Source organism: Papio anubis, chromosome 1, assembly GCF_008728515.1.
Source record: "Papio anubis isolate 15944 chromosome 1, Panubis1.0, whole genome shotgun sequence".
Lineage (NCBI taxonomy): Eukaryota > Metazoa > Chordata > Mammalia > Primates > Cercopithecidae > Papio > Papio anubis.
In genome coordinates this window covers 190123748-190146191 of record NC_044976.1, presented here as the reverse complement: position 1 = coordinate 190146191, position 22444 = coordinate 190123748, and the positions used below count along the sequence as shown (strand labels likewise).

Below are 22444 nucleotides of genomic sequence, written 5' to 3'. Positions count from 1 at the left end.
GAACAGGAGTTCCCTTTGAGAATCTGATAAAAGATATAGACTCTCTATAAAAATGTACATATACATAGTCACATAAAATTTTACATATTACTTAAGAGCATTTTCAGAGATCTATAGATTCTAAGAGCTCCTGAGACAGGTCAGAAGTCATTACTCAATCCTGACTTCAGACATGCTAAGTCAACTGAAAATAAAAAGGGAATTAAAATGAACTCTAAAACAAATGATACCCTAAGAAGTAATAATCCAATAAATACTTACTGATAATCACTAGCAAAAGGATAGCAGCAACCAAAGCCATGATGGCTTTTATCTACAACACACAAAAGGCCATATAAAGATATTAATATTTGACTCATTAATAAAGTCAAGACTATTTGTTGTTCTATTTACTGCATCATACTAAATCATCTCAATAAATAGGCACATTTCTTGAAATGTCTTCAAATTTTTTCCCATATGAATTTGCTGGCTATTTTTCATTCTTTGGGAAACAATCAGAATTCCCCAAATTTGAGGTGTTTTTCTTTACTGGATTTTGTTGGTCAAAAGCTGTACTGCAGAGAAAACAGTAACAATCAAAGCCTTCATGGGCTTGAACCTCTATGATTTGATGCGCTTATTACTAATGTGAGACCAGAGAAAACATACAGTATTTTAGCAACTCTGTTCAAGTGTCAAGATACGATGAATAACATAGGCCATGCAATTCAAATGGTTCAATACATATAAAGTAGCAGTTTATAGCAGTTTTTTTCAAAGTAAATGAGAATTCTGTTAGTTTTTTCTCCCCTTACTTTCTTCTTGGCATTTTTATCTCCATTTTGAGGAATATATTTTAGATTATTTATGAATAGCCTCATTTAATAAGCAACTTTGCCTAAGAGCATTCTGTGTCAGTTTTGTAGTTAAGAAATCTTAAGGTCAGTTCTTGGTCAGCTCCTTAATATGTTATAACAAAGTGACCCAAAGAATATATGGAAGATTTGTAATTTGGATACCAGTGCCTATTACAATTATTATGGTAACAAAAAAATGTAGACAGAGAATCAGAATGGATTGGAGATAGGAGTTGTATTTTTAGTAGGTGTCTGGGTCCACATTATACGATAAACTAAAGTACTTTAATCCATTTTTATTAATCTGAAACATTTCTAAAATAATTTGGAATTTCTACAGTAGTTTTTCAACCTTACCTAAAATGTACATTAATTTGCCGTTAAATGTGTGTTCGGCTTTACTTAAGATTTGAATGAGAACATCAATATCAATTTAAAAACACCTCAATGAATAGTTTTCTTCCTTGGGTTTCTAACACTGGGCAGAAAATGTTTACAATTGCAAATGGCAGTATTGTATTCATGCAAGTCCAAAGCTCATGAACAAAAATCTGTGTGGCATTAAACATATAAGAGCTTCACAACCCCCCAGATACATTAAAAGAGGTGTTAGCGATTCTCTTTCCCCACCCATGGATAATTTTATTAATTCATTTATTTTTAAAGCCAGGTATATTGAGATACACTTTACACAGAATAAAACTTATCCTCTAAAAGTACTTTTGATAGGTTTTGACAAATATATCCAGCTGTTAATAGGCATGAGCACCATCAAATATAGGACATTTCCACCACCACCCTCAACAAGTTTCCTCATGACCTGCTGTCAGTCTCCAACCGCACCACATTCCCCTTAGCCACTGGAAACTCCTGATCTGTATTCTGCCCTTATATCCTTTTTCTTAAAACCCTTCTGAAATTACTCATTATGGAAGTCAATCTAGAAAATGGCAGGCACAGGGAGGCTGCCCCAGATGAACAGTAGCACAATGAAGTATTAATGGGGTACAGTAAAACTGAAGGAAACATTAGAAAATAATAAATGAAGAATACTTGCTACTGTAAATGGTCTTTGTTATGTTATGGAACAATGGTTTTCATTACATGGTCAATGCTATTCATGGTCTCCAGAGGTCCTCAAGGTGATGACTATTTAAAAATATAACTCAATGTTTTTTCCTCCTCAAAAGCACACTATTCCTCTGACCCAAACCCCATAAAGTACAAAGCAAACATTTTTAGAAATGGTTAAAAAAAAAGTTAGGCAAAATGTTCATTATGACCATCTTTTTTGTGGATACATGAATGGGGTACATGAGTTTGGGGGGAGAGAAGGGGTGAATGGTTCATAGACCTTTTGTTTTTCCAAATTAGCCCATAGAATAGAAAATTTCTATAGATATAGAAGCTTTAGGCCAGGTGTGGTGGCTCATGCCTGTAATCCAGCACTTTGGGAGGCTGAGGTGGGCAGATTGTTTGAGGCCAGAAGTTCAAGACCAGCCTGGACAACACAGTGAAACCCCATCTCTACTAAAAATACAAATATTAGCCAGGTGTGGTGGCACATGTCTGTAATCCCAGCTACTCAGGAGGCCAAGGCAGGAGAATTGCTTGAACCTGGGCTACTTGTGAGGCTGAGGCATGAGAATCACTTGAACCTGGGAGGCAGAAGTTGCAGTGAGCCGAGATTGCACCACTGCATTTCAGCTTGGGAGACACATCAAGACTGCCTCAAAAAAAAAAAAAAAAAAAAAGAAAAAGAAAAAGACTTTAAAGAAAATAAATTCATTCTTTAAAGAATAAAGTAATTTTGAATAGAAAATTTAAATTCTGAACAAGGGGAGAAATGAAACAGTTTCTTTCCTCAGTTCCACTTCTGAAAGTAGGACAATTCAATAGGTAGACAGATAAAAATAAATAAATCCAAGGTAACTCTTGGAAAAAATCCTTAGCATATGGCTAAGTCAGGTTTAGAAAGTTATTGCTGGCTGGCACAGTAGCTCATGCCTGTAATTTCAGCACTTTGGGAGGTCGAGGCAGGCGGATCACCTGAGGTCGGGAGTTCGAGACCAGCTTGATCAACATGGAGAAACCCCGTCTCTACTAAAAAAACAAAAAACAACAACAAAAAAACCCAAAATTAGCCAGATGTGGTGGTGCAGGCCTGTTAATCCAAGCTACTCGGGAGGCTGAGGCAGGAGAATCGCTTGAACCCTGGAGGTGGAGATTACACTCCAGCCTGGGCAACAAGAGCAAAACTCTATCTCAAAAAAAAAATAAAGAAAGAAAAGAAAGTTATTGCTAAACTTGAAAATGAGAAACTAAAAACAGTTCTTGTCTAAATTTTTAACAAAGCCAAAAATTATACCTAGAATCAAAAAAAAAGATTTGCTTATATAACATGAAAAACAGTTTCTGTTAATGATTAGTAGCCACAGTTGATTTAAGAAGTAAATGTATTTCTATACAATGTTTTGGAGGAGTATATTAGTATGTAGTGATTCTCAATGTTTTCCTTGTTAAAAATGTTAAAAATTTCCTTTACTTTTTATTTTTCTGGAATAACGAGGGAAGTGGAGTTTTTTCTTAACTCCATTTGCCTTAACAGATTCGGATATGTAAGCTGCTGTTATTATTTCCCCTTTCAACTAAAAGTCATATTTTTCTCTAGCTCTCACTTTATTTTTTTGATATCTCTATATAATGCTAGAGGTTGCTCAAAAAAGTACTAACAGTAAATTTCAAGAAAAAAATGTATATTTGTTACAAGTTAATAAGTCTAGAGGTAGCCAAATATTAATAAAATGTGGATTACTCTCATGAAAAAAAATCTATGAAAACATCCTTTTAGGCATACTGATTTATTTAGTTATCCCTATCCCAAAAGAAATTAAGTTAACAAGTATTTACTGAATTTCTACCATGTCTCAGGACAGTTATAGGCCCTTTTCTCACAGATGTTATGCTCTAGAGGCCCTTTTTCCTTCATGTGTTTGAATACCACTTCAGATGCTGACCAATCTATCCAGGAGCTTCTGATTTACTTACTTTGCATCCGCGCCACCACATTTGCCTTCGAAGTTGTTTGGATCTGTTGCTAAAAGCTGTTGCATTATCCGATAAGCTTTCTATATCACATAGAGGATGGAGAGAAGGATTAAACGACATAACAGGATTCTTTTATCTAGTCACACAAAGATAAGAAAATATTAATTTCTACTTCTGCAAATTTATTCCCTTTTAAGCATGAAAACAACATTCTCCCTTGTTTCCACCCACAAACTCTGGCATTCTACATTATAAAAAAAACAAAAACAAAAACAAAAAGTAAAAAACAGTTTGCAGATCAGTTTCCTCAATCCTTTTTTATTATAAAATTAAGAAAAGTCTTTTTAGGGCCTTAATGCTTATGAATAAGCTTAGGAATTCTAATAAGAAAATACTCTTTAAAAATTCAAACACTTGGCACACCTCTAGAAAAAAAACTACATGTAGAGAAGTTAGCTTTTTAGAAGATATCAAAAGTGACTGATTTTAAAGGAAAACAATATACATTTTAAAAGTGACTAAGCGAGGTTGTCTTTTTTTTAAGTCTGTCAAAGATTAATCAGGTATTCAGCCATTCACCATTCAAACAATATTTGAGTGCCAAGTACATGCCAGGTATAGGTATATAGGTTATAGGTATAATGACTGAAAGTAAAGAAAGGTGACTAAGTTACCAAATGAAACATAAAATAAAAATAGCAGATAAGTTTGAAACAAGTGTTGAAAAGTGAGTAGGTTTTTCGGCCCTGAGATCGTGAGAAACACAAAGTTCATCAACATCAAAGCGCAAAAGAAAAAACAGCTCTACTCTTCACTCTTCAACAATGAAATTTTAAATTCTTCATTCTCCACTGAACAATTAAAAAATAATGTAACAATAAGATGACTCAAAGTAAAGGAGTTAAAATTAAACCATTAAAATCATACACTTAAGAACCAAATACCAGTTTCCTAAGCCAAGATTTGTAAATGCTGGCTAGATAAGTAGAAGAAAAAAAACTAGCAAACAGATTAGTAATATCAAGAAATACATGAAGATCTGTACCTGATTTGTCCTGTAGTTCATCTAGTCTCTCCCCTCTCTCAATTACCTTTGTAATATTTTCTTGCATGACATCAATAACTTCATCCACTTGATTCTGAACACTAGTTTAAAAAAGTTAAACAATTATTTGTCCTTCTTTTGAGAATATTTACAATTTCTGAAATTTCATTAGACATAATAAAGAATAGCAAATTCTCGGAGAATTATTCAACTATTAAATTTAAATTTAGGACTTTATAGCAATGTTCTTCCATTTGTGGGCTTCAGTATTCAGATAATGAAAGACAATTTGATATAAATTAAAGTAATATTTAAAGATAGCTTACTTTTAGCCCTGCTTCTGACTTGCAACCCATAAGCAAGTTAAATGTACTGTCAGCATGCTCATTAAGTGCAGAATTTAAACCGCTTCACTAAAAATAATCAGGTTTTCTTTTCAACAGGCTATTGAGGCAGCACAGACACCGCTGCACCCTACTTTTGCTATATATTTCATACACGAAGGCTAACAAAGGAGGTATGTTAACATACTTTTTAACATACCTTTTGCTCAGGTACGGTAAAGGCTTATGAAACATTCCTAGTTTCCAGAATGGAAATGCAGGGCATATTCTAAGAGATACTGATGCTCAATGGGTAGAATTCTTCACTGCTCATCAGATTTTTCTTAAACAGGGTAGAAGAGAACTGGGGACACCTGGGAATATTTTGAAGAACTCACCAGGAAGCAAAAAGGAAAAAATTGTTTTCTGTTTTTCGACTGTTTGTTCATCCTTTATATTAGATGATGGGGGTCTGTTTTAACCAAATTTCAGGCTGTTCAGTAAAGACTTAACCTAAACTTAAAATTGTAATAACTGTTCTCAGCTATCCACTCTCATTCAGGAGTTAACTCCAGAGTACACAAACATGGACATGTTTAATCATTTTAAGTGTCTTATTCTCCTCTGTGGCTCTAACCACAAGACAAAAAGTTATCTTAAATTACTTTATGAAATAAGTCACAACAATGAAATATTTAAAAGGAGAAATAAAGCAAATCCATGGTCCTCACAACTAAACACTGTTTAAAGTGCACTGGATTACTTACTGCAGACATGTGCTACATAACATTTTGGTCAATGATAAAGCACATTTACAACAGTGGTCCCATAAGTTATAATACCATATGTTTACTGCATGTTTTCTACGTTTAGATAAGTTTAGACACACAGATACTTACCATTGTGTTATAATTACCTACAGTATTGAGTGCAGTCACACGCTGTATGGGTTTGTAGCCTAGGAGCTACAGGCCATACCATATAACCTAGGTGTGTAGTAGACTACACTCTGTAGGTTTGTGTAAGTACTCTATGATGTTCACACAATGAAACTGCCTAATGATGCATGTCTCCAAACGTAGCCTGTCATTAAGGGTCCATGACGGTTATAAACATTAAATGTATAAATATTTAAATAAATGAAGATATGCAATTGTGTTTCTAGTTGGAAAAGGAAGAAGTGCGTAGGGGGCTTTAACAATTTTTTACAATACACAGATATGGTCTCCGCCCTCTACCCCACACAAGTCCCCAAACTAATGTAGTAAGTGAGGAGTGAGGCACGGTCATGTTTAATTTTGAAAGAGTTCTATCCTTTCCGATCACTGAGCTAGTTCTTTAAAAAATTTGCTATAAAAACAAAATGAAGGCCCATTGAGACAGAGGTGGATTCAGAAGTACTCTCAGATTCAAGTAGCAATTACTAAGCTTGATGACAGTAACCTCCATCCCAGGTTAAAAGCATTATGTACACCCACTGATTACCCACACATAAACTTCAAGATTTTTCAAAGCATCCCAGAGTTCTGTGCTTCCCACACATTATTCCACTGGAGGATATAAGACTGAAGCTCAACCAAGTTGGGCATGCAGAGTTCTCTTCTGTCCAAACAGATCTGAAAGAACCCCTAAGTCTCTAAGACATCTTGTTGCAACTCCCAATCCCCTAAGTAGAGAGTTGAAGGTGTTCATCCTATTTAAGAACAATGGCACAAATACACAACTAATTAATTTCTTCAACAAATAATGAGAACCTACTACGTACTGTTTTAGGTACTGAGGAAGTAACATTGAACAAAATAGACAAGTAATCCCAGCCCTTATGGAACATATGTTCGAACGTACATTGAATGCACTGTATTAACCTTATAGCTGTGAAACAGCATGCTCTACCCCATTACTCTATCTTATTTATAGCATGTAAGCAAATATAAAGTGATAGTAATTGTACCTATTTACTTATTTACATGCTTATTTTCTGCCTCTCCCCACCAGAAGGTAAGCTTAATGAATGCAGTGACCTTGCCTATTTTGTTCACTTTTGTAAGTCCAGTACCTACAGTCGTGCATGGGGCACAGTGGCCATTCAACAAATATTTGCTGAATAAATGAACAATTTGAGTATAAATCCTATAAAGCATATCCAGCTACTTGAGGAGGAGATATAAAGCAGTGAGTGTAGAGACCTCCATTTAACTACAAACAAAAGTAAAGCTACTGTTCATCAAGGATCAATTTTGAAATTCCCAGCTAGTTTTTTTTGTCATAGGCAAATGATGATAATTAATGGCTTAAAGTAGGGTGCTATGGCAGGATAGGAATGGACAAAATGTACTAAGGCTCCTACACACGATCAGATTATAGCTATTATGGATATTAATATACATATACTATATATACTTTTAGACGAGATTGGGTACGTTCAGGGTGGTATGGCCGTAGACATTATATATACTTTAAAAATGAAAACAAAAAGCTAATAAAATAGTTATGGTCCCAGAATCTCTTTAAAGGCCAGGCCTGGTGATTCATGCCTGTAATCTCAACACTTCCGCAAGGCAGATGGATCCACTGAGCCTGGGAGTTTGAGACCAGACTAGGCAACACAGTGAGCCCCCGTCTTTACAAAAAGATTTAAAAATAAGCTGGTTATGGTGGCATGTGCCTGTGGTCCCAGCCACTTGGGAGGCTGGGGTGGGAGATTTCCTTGAGTCCAGGAGGTTGAGGTGCAGTGAACTGTGACTGCACCACTGCATTTCAGCCTGAGCAACAGAGTGAGACCTGTCTCAAAGGAAAAAAACAAACAAACAAAAAAACCCCCCCAACAAAACCCTTTAAGGATAACATTCCATGGATATAGGCAGAGTAATTGGGACAGACCCATAAAATTCCAGATTCTTACTAGAGTATCATAAACCTACAAGTATTCCCTCAACAACATGGCACACATGTAATAAATCACTATTGATAATGGAAACCCCAAATATTTTAATTTTTCTGCTACATGATTCGTGAGTTATTGCTCCTTTGTCCTTCACACATCACTATCTGCTGGTGTAACACTCTGAATCCAGCTACTGCGTAACCTTCACTCAATGATGAAAAACTCATGACTGTTTTCTGTGTGTCAGGATATTTCCCCACCCAGAACACAATTTTTGTAGAATAAAGAAATGATCTACTTATTTACTTTAATATGGAGATAGTTTGGTTTACAAAGCAAGTGATAACATACTTCCCCATGATCTTTTAAATTTTCACAATAGTTATAGTCCTTTGATTTCTATTTGTATTTCACACTGGTCTTGTCCCCATTGTTATACTATAAATGCCTTAAAAACAGAGACCGACCCACTTATCCTTTTATTTCCCAGGTCATGTGAAATGTGGTTGGTACAAGGTAAGCATTTAACAAACATTTTCAAATCTGAGTTAAATAAATCATTCATTCAAAAAACATTTATTAAAAAGTTATGGCTAGGTGTGGTGGCTCAGGGCTATAATCCCAGCACTTCAGGAGGCTGAGGTGGGAGGATCGCTTGAGCCCAGGAGTTTGAGACGCCTTGCCAACATGTCAAAACCCTATCTCTACAGAAAATACAAAATTAGCTGAGCATTGTGGTATGTGCCTGTAGTCTCAGCTACTCAGGAAGCTGAGGTAGGAGGATCCTCCTCCGGGAGGTGGAGGTTGCAGTGAGCCAAGATTGTACTATTGCACTCCAGCCTGGGTGACAAGACTGAGAACCTGTGTCTAAGAATAAAAAAAAGTTATTATTATGCTATTCATCAAGGTTACCATCATGAAGGTTATGAGTCTGGTATTTAGAAAGATTATACTCCAGTAGGGAAAACTGATATCCATGATTATACTACCATGTGTTAAGGGATATAATGGAAGGAAGCCCACAGTATCTGACATGTAGCCTAGATGAATTCAGCCTGGACCAGAGACGACATCAAGACCCCTGTGCTGAGTTTTGAGGAGTCAAGAGTTAATCAGGGAGAGTAAAAGAGGCAGTGGATGGTGAGAAGGTTCTAGGATAAGGAAATATATGTAAGAGGAGGCAATATTTTAAGAACTAGGAGATTAACTTGATGTGAGTGAAGGAATTGGGAAAAGACTAGATAACTCCTAGATTTATAATTTGAGCAATTAAGTGGTAGTAGACGATGGCTATGAACTAAAATAAAAAATTAAGAATGCAAAGGAAAAGGTAGTTTGTGAAGGAAGGGTGGAGATTTTTATATCATGGCCAGTCAAAGGCGATTCATATGAGATAATAAAAGACATGAGAAAGAACATAATGAGGAAAAGACATTTTCAATACTGTTTTCCATCCTTTTAAGAGTCTGAGAGCACCTGTGTTTCTGAAATGGCTCTATTCTAATTACCGACAGAGAAGCTGTATGGTATGGTGTAGAACCCCTGGGTTCTGTATTCAGACAAACCTGGGTTTGCAGTACAACTTTATCACTTACTACGTATGTGACTTTGGAATTCACCTTGCAAGTCTGTTTTAGCCTCAGTTTTCTCACCTTTAAAATGAAGCTGATAAGCTCTACTTTATTTGTGAGAATTAAATGATAGTGTTTTTCAAATACTTAGCATAGTGCCTAACACATAGCACATACTTGATAAATATCAGTGCTCTTCGGTTAAGAAACAAATTTATGCTCTGCAATACGCACCTCTTATTTTATAAAGAAAACACTGGCCAGGTGCAGTGGCTCATGCCTGCAATCCAGCATTTTGGGAGACTGAAGTGGGAGGATCACTTGAGCCCAGGAGTTCGAGATCAGTCCAGGCAACATAGGGAAACCCCGTCTCTATAAAAAATTAGCCAAGCATGGTGGTACGTGCCTGAAGTTTCCAGTTACTCAGGAGTTGAGGTGGAAGGATCAATTGAGCCCAGGATTTCAAGGCTGCAGTGAGCTGTGATTGTGCCACTGCACTCTAGCCTGGGTGACAGAGCAAAACCCTGTTCCAAAAAACAGACAAAGCGAAAAACCCCTGAAATCAAATAGTTACTTTCATAGTTAATATCCCCATCTTCTGGTCTTTTAAGGTACTGCTGACAAAAGAAATTTTAAAGTTAAGCTGTATTTTTTGCAACTACATATGGCTGTTACACCATGGAACATTCCCTGGGATGTGGGGGAGGGAATCTCATAAAAGTTAAGCTGGTCTGACCAAGGCTATAATTAGGAGATTCCCTACCCCTAACACAGAATGTCTACAATTCACTAGAGTGGCATTTATAATGCTACTGTTTAATTTAAAGGCAAAGGAAATGTAATCCTGCTAAAAGTTCCTGCCTGCTTATATAAATGAAATCTTAACGTCCCTACTCTGGAATGCTGACTCCATTCCCGTGGAGCTGGTATTTCCAGGTGGTCCATCTCCATACTTTATGCTTGAACAAACTCTCTTTAAAAACAAAGCAAAATTTAAAAAGCAAAGGAAACATTTCAAAGAGAAGCATAAATTTTATGTAGACATGTGAATATTTAAAAATTTTCCTCAAAAAGAGTCTTTCCTAAGAAGTGATGTCAAATATTTTTTGTAGGATTAATCTGTTAACAACACTAATAAATGTGGCCAACCAAGTTCAAAGAAAGCAACGATGTTGCTAATCTATGCAGTAGAAAACACTCTGTATTGAAATGTTATAAATTAAGTGGTGATAACAGCTTAACTAAAGAAACTGATCAGTGCTAGCAATTTTGTGTACTAAAATAATGCCAGGGATTTGTCCTTGGGTAAATTGTGTGGCAAGTTGTGCTTCTCCTTCTTGGGCACACTGGTGAGTCATGTCCTGCTTAGATAAGCATTAATCAAGGTTTAATGCATGCTTGATGAATGACCTTATTCTAATTAGATCCAGCAAGCTTTCAGCTCTACAGTAAAAACACAAATATACTTAACAATCCCTTACTAGTCTAAAATTCTGTGATCACCAAAGTTATTGTGATATTAATAGTGTAATACATAAATATACATATACAAATACATGTGTGTATGTTTGGCATTTACTAACATAGACATATATTCTTTAATGCCTACTCTGTACAACTGGTTGTGGTTTGGGGAATCAGCTGGGAAATCATACTCAAAAGACCCCAATCGGCAACACTCCTTACTAGGTTCACTCTTCAGAAGGATATCAGACAGGAAACAGAGCATACTGGCAGGACAAAAAATAGGTGTGTCATTAGCGGAGCCCTCTTCTCCAGTGGCAGCTTAGGTAAAAGGGAACATGTGAGTCGATACAGAAGTTACTCTGGCTCAGTGGGGGAGAATGGCTCAGTCATTACACATTGGCATCCACATATGCCATACAGGCTTGAACTACAGCTAATTTGAGTCTTGGTAGAATGCTTGTGATCTCCCTGGAACATGAGAGAATGAGTGGCTCATGAGGTCTTCTTCCAACCACCTCCCTGTTTCCCTCATGAGATTATCATAAGGCAGTTTCTCATCACCTCCCAGGTTCTGATGAGGTATAAACTTTCTGCAGGCTCTACGTGCAGACTATAAAAACCACACTTTAGAAATAGCTCCTTTGCAATAGAGTATCCCACAATTTGTACTGCAGCCATTGACCACCCCCCCTCTTTTTTTTTTTAAGAGAAGGGGATTTCACTTTGTTGCTCAGGCTGGTCTCAAAACTTTTGGCTTCCAGCAATCCTCCTTTGAAGGAGAATTCCAAAGTGCTGTGATTACAGGCGTGAAACAATGCACCCAGCTGTATCATTATTTTTGGTGTGCGGGACAATGACCCTGAGAGCTACTAACTTTAGCTACTCTTCCTTTTACTATATAAGCAATAAATTGCATCTAAAAGTGGCTTGTTACATCTTTAGTCAAATCAGAGACTTGAAACAGTACAGATTCTCTCTTCTACTGGCCCTGAAGAAGCACTATGAAATCTATAGCTGCAGAAAATAAATTCTGACAACTACCTGAGTTGGTTATACCTGGTGATACCCTGATTGCCATCTTGTTAAACCTGAGCAAAAGGCTCACCTAAGAAGTGCCTGAATTCCTGACCCAAGGAAACTGTGAGGTGATAAATGTGTGTTGTTTTAAGCTGCTAAATTTATGGCAATTTGTTACCTGGCAATAGAAATCTAATACATCCAGTCTAGTACTTGTAATCATTTGTTGGTTCTTTGGTTCCATATCTCAAAATCCATTAGTTAGAATTAGGCTAAGTATGGAAATATTTCTTCACGCCAACAGCTACCTGAGTAAAGCCCAAGTATCTCACCAATAACCAGATACTCCATTATAGAACCCTTCCCACAATGTGCCATCTATACCCAGACTTAGGGTAGTGACTATTATGCCTCCTTAGGTCTTGAACCTGGGCCATGCAGTTCACCTTCCACAGTTAGTCTTTATAGCTTGGTCAGTTTCCAGAGTCTTCCCTCAAGTGACTCACTGCTCTTTCCAGTCCTTCTCCCGTCCTGTCAGGACTCATATCTTTCCAACATTAGACACATTGATTACAGCATATTATCTCCATCTATCACCAAATAATATATACCTCAAAGGTTTTAAACTGCAAATTAATTAGCCATAAAACTTAGTTCAATATATAGGTTACAATAAATAAGAGATATGAAAAAATTCTGGAAGTAGATAAAAACATGCAGTAGATCAACAAATTAAATCTATTATATTACCTTTATTATCATTCTGAAAATAGGAATCAAGCTATGGATTTAAAAACAAAATAGACCTTCAGACTATGCTAAATAAATGGATTTGACATAAGGTAATCAAGTCATTAAAAAAACCCAACAATCCTGCATTTCTTTAGCTATAATTCTGAGAAAATAAAAAGAATTTAGATTTTATAATCCAGCAGTTATATTTAGTCTATAAAATAAAATGAATTAGGTTTTTATAACCTAGCAGTTGTATTTAGTCTTATCAGGGGTCAACAACTTTTTCTGTAAAGGACCAGACACTCAGCAGATATTTTAGATTTTGTGGGCCATAAAATCTGCCACAGATTTGTCACAACTACTCAACTTTGCCATTGTAGCTTGATAGCACCTATCCATAATATGAAAACAAATGGGCATAGCTATGTTCCAATAAAACTTTATTTACAAAAACAGGCTGTAGCCAAATTTGGCTCACAGGCTGCAGTTTGCCAATCTCTAGTCTACACAGAAATATGATTATCATTTAAACAAATGAACAAAACTTACTGCTTAATTTTATCATTTCTAGGTCCAAATCTTGGTCCAGATGGTCCCCTTCTGAAAACAAGCGCATACCAAGTACATATTAGTAGTGATAGGATTAAAACAAAACAAAGAGAAAGTATAAACAAATGCAAACAATCAAGCTGAACTCTAAACATGGATCAGTTATTTATCATAAGGGACCACATTTTACTGATACTGGTAAAACTGAATAATAGGTAATCATGTCTTTACTTCATTGGTACTTATTACTAGCCACATTTAAGCTAATTCTTCTGAATGTTAAAACTTTCAGAGAAATTAGGGTTTATATTATCTTATATAACAAAGTTACACAGAGTTTGTTCTGATCATTAAACTCTGAAATATCCTAACTACTTAACTGCTAGTGAATATTAATATCTTTATGGTCAACTGTAGAACTAAAAGTGCAATTCACCTTGAATTTAGACTATAATGAAATGAGGAAACTACGAAGTGAAATGCTGATTGACAAAGATGGATATAGAGAAAAACTCATTCAAAACACTAACAATTTTAAGTATGTTTTTGATTACCCATTTTAAACTTATCAACATAGCAAAAGGGAAATGCAAGATATTAAGAAAATATTAACATTACTCAGACTATTATCTCCTTATTGTAGTTGAATGTATATCACACCTTAACCAATCCATTTTAATATTCTTGAAATAAAAACATTTGGTTAAAGTAATTATGATTCTTCCGGAGATTGAGAATAAGATATAAACTACAAAACTCAAAAGAAACTAGGTTGTTAAATTTCTAGACATGGCAATTTCTAAAGGAAGTGAAAAAATACAGCAATTGATAAAAAAATTTTGAAAACAAAATAAAACTGTTTACTGGAACTTATTTAACATAATGTATAAGTGTGAATATATCATCTTGCCTTAGTTCCTCTAAGCTTTTTCCTTAAAGTCTTTTAAGCTCCAGCGAAGCCTCAGAATACTGGAACAGTGTTCCATTCCAAAATGATGTTAAACATTGAATTTCATAAAGAAAACTAATATTCGGAACCAGAGGCCATTCCTAAAAACTAGGCAAGAACTTACAAGAGCTGGTCAACCAAAAAACAAAGAAAAGCAGTTATTAAATGAGGAAACTATATATAAAGTGAAATAGAATCTGAAAATTATTGAATTAAAATTATCCCACTACAGTTTAAAAAAAAAGCAGCAGCTATGTCTGTTTCATCTATCAAGTAACATGAGACTTCAAAATACTTATAGAAAAACACAAAATCAAAAGCTGATTCTTTGAAAATTAAAACTTGATAAACTTCTAGCCAGACTGATTAGGAAAAAAAGAGAGAAGGCATAAATTAGTAATAGGAATGGAAGAGGGAACATTACTACAGACAAATGTACCATGGTTATATAAGATTTATTAACAGAAGCTAAGTGAAGCGTAGATAGGAACTCTCTATACTATCTGTGCAACTCTTCTGTGGATCTAAAATTACTTTAAAAAAATCCCCCAAAGAAAATTCCAGGACTGGATTTGTTCAGTCATGAATTCTACCAAACATTTAATGAAGAAAAAATATGAATTCTATGCAAACTCTTCTGGAAAACTAAAAAAGACAGAACCTTCCCAACTCATTATCCCGGGGCCAGTATGAATCTACCACGAAAATCAGATAAAGACACAACAAGAAAAAGACATAACTATCAACCAACCAATATCTCCTAATGAACACAGATGCAAAAATTCTTAACAAACTCTTAACAAATTGATTCCAACAATGTTTTAAAAGAATAATACATGATGACCAAGTAGAGTTTACATCAGAAATGCAACAATTGTTTAAAATTTCAAAATCAACATAATTCACCACATTCACAGACAAAAAAACCCAAAAAACATATGATCATCTCAACAGATACAAAATAAATGCTTGACAAAATCCAACATCAGCTAATGATAAAAACTCTTCACAAACTAGGAATAGAAGGAAACATCCTCAACCTGATAAATCTACAAACAACCATAACAACATACAATGAAAATGAAACATAATATGAAAGATGAATGCTTCCCCTAAAGGAGATCAGGAACAAAGCAAGGACATTCACTCTCACCATCTATACCCAATATTTTACTGTATGTTCTAGTCAGAGCAATAAGGTAATAAAAAATAAAAGGCAAACATAGACAAGGAGGAAATAAAACTGTTTTTATTTGCAGAAAGCATAATTGTTCTATGTAGAAAATCCAATAGGATCTATAAAAACACTACTAAAACTACTAAGGGGGGTTGGCAAGATTGTAGAATACAAGGTTAAGTTACAAAAATGATATTTATACTAGCAATGAGTACGACATTTTAAAATTTTGAAACACCATTTGAAATGTCATTTTTAGTAGCATCAGAAATTATGAAAATCATTGTGCAAAAATCACAAGCATTCCTATACACCAATAACAAACAAACAGAGAGCCAAATCATGGAGTGAACTCCCATTCTAATTGCTTCAAAGAGAGATAAAATGCCTAGAGTCCAACTTACAAAGGGATGTGGAGGTTTTCTTCAGGAGGACACAGGCTCCTGCTCAATGAGGTAAAAGAGGACACAAACAAATGGAAGAACATTCCATACTCATGGATAGGAAGAATCAATACTGTGAAAATGGCCATACTGCCCAAGGTAATTTATAGATTCAAAGCCATCCCCATCAAGCTACCAATGACTTTCTTCACAGAATTGGAAAACACTACTTCTGGGTGCTATATGGAACCAAAGAGCCTGCATTGCCAAGACCATTCTAAGGCAAAAGAAAAAAGGTGGAAGCATCATACTACCTGACTTCAAACTATGCTACAAGGCTACAGTAACCCAAAACAGCATGGTACTGGTACCAAAACAGAGAGATGTATACCAATGGAACAAGAATAGAGGCCACTCGGAAATAATACCACACATCTACACAACTATCTGCTCTTTGACAAACCTGACAAAAACAAGAAATGGGAAAAGATTCCTATTTAATAAATGGTGCTGGGGGAAAACTATTTAATACATATGTAGAAAGCTGAAACTGGATCCCTTCCTTACACTTTATACAAAAATTAATTCAACATGGATTAGAGACTTAAATGTTAGACCTAAAACCATAAAAACCCTAGAAGAAAACCTAGGCAATACCATTTAGGACATAGGCATAGGCAAGGACTTCATGACTAAAACACCAAAAGCAATGGCAACAAAAGCCAAAATAGACAAATGGGATCTAATTAAACTAAAGAGCTTCTGCACAGCAAAAGAAACTACCATAAACTACCATCAGAGTGAACAGGCAACCTACAGAATGGGAGAAAATTTTTACAATCTGCCTATCTGACAAACGGCTAATATCCAGAACCTACAAAGAACTCAATCAAATTTACAAGAAAAAAACAAACAACCCCATCAAAAAGTAACCAAAGGATATGAACAGACACTTCTCAAAAGAAGACAGTTATGCAGCCAATAGACACATGAAAAAATGCTCATCATCACTGGCCATCAGAGAAATGCAAATCAAAACCACAATGAGATACCATCTCACCCCAGTTAGAATGGCAATCATTAAAAAGTCAGGAAACAACAGGTGCTGGAGAGGATGTGGAGAAATAACAACACTTTTACACTGCTGGTGGGACTGTAAACTAGTTCAACCATTGTGGAAGACAGTGTGGTAATTCCTCAATGATCTAGAACTAGAAATACCGTTTGACCCAGCCATCCCCTTACTGAGCATATACTTAAAGGTTTATAAATCATGCTGCTACAAAGACACATGTACACGTATGTTTATTGCGGCACTATTCACAATAGCAAAGACTTGGAACCAACCCAAATATCCATCAATGATAGACTGGATTAAGAAAATGTGGCACATATATACCATGGAATACTATGCAGCCATAAAAAAGGATGAGTTCATGTCCTTTGTAAGCACATGGATGAAACTGGAAACCATCATTCTGAGCAAACTATCGCAAGGACAGAAAACCAAACACCGTATGTTCTCACTCATAGGTGGGAACTGAACAATAAGAACACCTGGACACAGGGAGGGGAACATCATGCACCGGGGCCTGTCTTGAGGTGGGGAGAGAGGGGAGGGATAGCATTAGGAGATATACCTAATGTAAATGACAAGTTAACGGGTGCAGCACACCAACATGGCACATCTATACATACATAACAAACCTGCACATTGTGCACATGTACCCTAGAACTTAAAGTATAATAATAAAAAATAATTAAAAAAAGAAAATACTTAAGGATCAATTTGACAAAGAAAAAAAATACAACATCTGGACACTGAAAACCACAAAACACTGCTGGAAGAAATTACCCAAATAAATAAAAAGATATACCATTTCATGGGTCTCAAAACCAAATATTAAAATGTGAATTATCCCCAAACTGATCTACAGGTTCAATACAATATCAACCAAAATTCCAGCAGGCTTGTTGGAAACTGACAAGATGATTCTAAAATTCATATGAAAATGCTTAGCACCTCCAATACCCAAAAGAACTTTAAAAAGGCAATGTAAAGTTGAAGGATATACACTATGCTACCTGACAACTTACTATAAAGTCGCAGTACTCAAGACAGTGATCACTATGGTATTGATGTAAGAAAGACATAGAGTCCAGAAATAGAGCCACACATATATGGTCAATAAATTTTTATTGTGGTAAATATACATAACATATATTTACTATTTTAACTATTTTTAAGCATACAGTTCTGTGGCATTAAGTAATTCACTTAATGAACTATCATCACCATTCATCTCTAGAACTTTTTCATCTTGCAAAACTGAAACTCTGTCCCCTAACTCGCCATTCCCTTCTCCTCAAAGGCCCTGGCAAACACCATTCTATTTTGTGTTTCTATGAATTTGATTACTCTAGGTACCTCATATAAGTGGAATCATGCAGTATTTTTCCTTTTATGACTGGTTTCTTTTACTTAGCATACAGTCTTCAAGGTTCATCCATGTTTTAGCATATGTCAGAATTTCCTTCCAAACTTTTTAAGGCTGAATAAATTCCATGTATGTATTCAATATTGAGTTCCTGGGTGTAGAGGCTTGTGCTATTAATTCTAGCTACTCTGGTAGGGGAATTGAGGCAGGAGAATCACTTGAAGTCAGGAGTTCAAGACCATCCTGGCCAACATAATGAGACCCTGTCTCAGTCAGTCAATCAATCAGCAAACAATTTAAAAAATTAAAAAAACTGAGTTCCCTTTTGAGAGGTAGCTACTGCTCTAATCTAAGGCTTTGCACCACAAGTAGCATTGTAGGCAGTTCGCACGACTCTATAGAAATCTTGTCACCCATATTGCCACACGTCAACAGCCATCTGATCTTTGATAAACCTGACAAAAACAAGAAATGGGGAAAGGATTCCCTATTTAATAAATGGTGCTGGGAAAATTGGCTAGCCATAAGTAGAAAGCTGAAACAGGATCCTTTCCTTACTCCCTATATGAAAATTAATTCAAGATGGATTAGAGACTTAAGCGATTAGACCACAAAACCATAAAACCCTAGAAGAAAACCTAGGTAATACCATTCGGGACATAGGCATGGGCAAAGGACTTCATGTCTAAAATACCAAAACAAGCGGCAACAAAGCCAAAATTGACCAATGGGATCTAAAGGTAAACTAAAGAGCTTCTGCACAGCAAAGAAACTACCATCCAGAGTGAACAGGCAACCTACAGAGATGGGAGAAAATTTTTGCAATCTACTCATCTGACAAAGAGACAATATCCAGAACCACCACAAAGAACTCAATCAAATTTACAAGGAAAAAACAAGCAACCCCATCAAAAGTAACCAAAGGGATATGAACAGACACTTCTCCAAAGACATTCATACAACCAACAGACACATGAAAAAATGCTCATCATCACACAGCCATCAAGAAATGCAAATCAAAACCACAATGAGATGCCATCTCACCCCAGTTAGAATGGCAATCATTAAAAAGTCAGGAAACAACAGGTACTGGAGAGGATGTGTGGAGAAATAACAACACTTTACACTGCTGGTGGGACTGTAAACTAGTTCAACCATTGTGGGAGACAGGTGTGGTAATTCCTCCCAGCGATCTAGAACTAGAAATACCGTTTGACCCAGCCATCCCATTACTGGGTATATACCCAAGGATTATAAATCATGCCACTATAAGGCACATGCACCACGATATGTTTATTGCAACAATTCCTAATAGCAAAGACTTGGAATCAACCCAGATGTCCATCAGTGACAGACTGGATTGAAAATGTGGCTATGTACACCATGAATACTATACAGCCATAACAGGGATGAGTTAGGTGTCCTTTGTAGGGACATGGATGCAGTTGAAACCATCATTCTCAGCAAACTATCACAGAACGAAAACCATGGCTAAGACGGTGATAATCTAATGAATGATGGATGGGAATCAGGAGATCTCAGTTGTGCTGGTGAAACCATCTCAGGTGTGTGGTCAGTGGAATCAGCCTGGGCTACAGAAGCCCGAGACTCCGTCTCAAAAAAAGACAAGCCAAACATCACATGTTCTCACTCCTTAGGTGGGAACTGAACAAATGAAACACTTGGACACAGGAAGGGGGAACATCACACACACGGGGCCTATTGTGGGGAGGGAGGGAGGAATAGCATTGGGAGATACACCTAATGTAAATACTTGAGTTAATGGGTGCAGCACACCAACATGGCACATGTATACATATGTAACAAACCTGCACGTTGTGCACATGTACCCTAGAACTTAAAGTATAATAAAATAAATGAATAAATAAAAAGAAAATTATCTCCCCACATTATCTGACATTCTGCCAAAAATGATACTATTTTCTGTTACTAGATTTGCTGCTATCTATCCTGTAAGCTCTTTCTTCATTGCTTCACGGGTTTCCTCTTTTTTTAAAAATTTTTTTATTTTTTAGATGGAGTCTTTTTCTCTGTCACTCAGGCTAGAATGCAGTGTTGCGATCTTGGCTCACTGCAACCTCCGCCTCTCAGGTTCAAGCGATTCTCCTGCCTTAGCCTCCTGAGTAGCTAGGATTTACAGGTGTACACCGCCATGCCTGGCTAATTTTTGTATTTTTAGCAGAGATGCTTCACTGTGTTGGCCGGGCTGGTCTCGAACTCCTGACCTCAGGTGATCCGCCTGCCTCAGTCTCCCAAAGTGCTGCGATTACAGGCACGAGCCACTGTGCCTGGCCAGGTTTCTGTTAATTTTTATAAAATGTTTTCATCTGGAAAAAAACCCAGCCTCAATAAAAGAAGTCACAATTTTTTTTTTTTTTTTTTTGAGATGAAGTGTCACTCTGTTGCCAAAGCTGGAGTGCAGTGGTGCAATCTCGGCTCACTGCAACCTCCAACTCCTGGGTTCAAGTGATTCTCCTGCCTCAGTCTCCCAAGTAGGTGGGACTATAGGCACGAGCCACCATACCTGGCTAATTTTTGTATTTTTAGTAGAGACGGGGTTTCACTATGTTGGCCAGGCTGGTCTTGAACTCCTGACCTTGTGATCCGCCTGCCTCGGCCTGCCAAAGAGCTGGGATTACAGGCATGAGCCACTGCCAAGTTACAATATTTTAACAAAGTAAGAGGTAAATGTTTCCTCTCACGCATATTTCCCTCTACATCAATCCCCAGAGAAAAATCCCACAACGTTGTCCTTCCTGACTTGACAAATGTAATCCTAGACCTGTTCGAGAACTCTTTCTAATCATAACTACAAAGGATTGATCAGTTCAACTAATTTTTTATGAGATGCCAAGGTAATTCAGTGGGGAAAGGATGATCTTTTTATCAAATTACAATGAAACAGCTGGATGGCCATATTCTCCCAGTTTCATCCTTACCTCAAATATATACAAAAATTAACTTAAAAGGGATTGTAGGCCTAAATGTAAAAATCGAAACTATAAAAGTCCTAGAAGAAAATACAGGTAACAATCTTAGTGACTTTGAGTTGGGGAAAGATTTCTTGTATGTGAAAAAAATAGCAAAAACAATAGAAAAAAAATTCAATAAACTGATGCCATCAAAATCAAAATTTTAATCTTCAAAAGCTACTATTACAAAATGAAAAGGTTAAGTTATAGATTTGTAGTAAATATTTACAGAACACATATCTGACAGAAAACTTGTATCTTGTATAAAAACTCTTGGCCAGGCATAGTGGCTCATCCCTGTAATCCCAGCACTTTAGGAGGCGGAGGTGGGAGGATCAATTGAGGCCAGGAGTTTGAGACCAGCCTGGGAAACAAAGTGAGACCTAATCTCTGCAAAATATAAATAAATATAATAATTAGTTGGGTGTGATGGCACATACCCATAGTCCCAGCTACTTGGGGGGCTGAGGCGAGAAAATCATTTGAGTCCAGGAGTTTGAAGCTGCGGTGAGCCAAGACTGCGCCAGGACACTCCACCAACCTGAGCAAGAGTAATACCTTGCCTCAAAAAAATAATAATAAATAAAATAAAAATAAAAAGCAAAAAAACACAACTCAATGAGAAAAAGTTTAAAATGGGCAAGATTTGAACACATACTTCACCAAAGAAGGTATGAGGGTGAAAAATAAGCACACTAACATATTCAACATCATATGTCATTAAGGAAATGCAAATTAAAACCACAACAAGATACCACTACACAGCCACTAGAATGGCTAGAATCGAAAAAGACTGAAGAAGACTGACCATACGTAGTGTTGATGAGGATATGGAGCAACTGGAATTCTCATACAATGCTGGTGACAATATAAAATGGTACAACCACTTTGGAAAACAATTGTAAACTTACACCAGCCATTCTACTCCTAGGTATTTTTATTTCCAAGAGAAATAATAGCATATATCCACACAAAAACCTGCACACAAATGTTTGTTAACAGCTTTATATGTAAAAGCCAGAAAGT

The 22444-nt window shown here is 36.3% G+C and overlaps 1 protein-coding gene across 5 annotated transcripts in view; it reads right to left on the bottom strand.

The window, feature by feature from the left end:
- Positions 1–22444, bottom strand: part of VAMP4 (vesicle associated membrane protein 4) — a 40337-nt gene that overhangs the window by 5875 nt on the left and 12018 nt on the right. For 4 of the 5 annotated variants that reach the window (XR_640882.4, XM_003893562.4, XM_017952391.2 and 1 more), the window contains exons 4-7: positions 13479–13529; positions 4933–5033; positions 3888–3967; positions 262–313 (exon numbers count right to left, since the gene is read on the bottom strand). Coding sequence is in view for 3 of the 5 variants with exons in the window: in XM_003893562.4 (XP_003893611.1) it covers positions 262–313; positions 3888–3967; positions 4933–5033; positions 13479–13529 (284 nt within the window). In the remaining 2 variants the exon portion in view is untranslated. Of the gene's footprint in view, positions 1–261; positions 314–3887; positions 4024–4932; positions 5034–13478; positions 13530–22444 lie in introns of all 5 variants that reach the window. The other variant, XR_001897698.3, reaches the window with a different exon arrangement.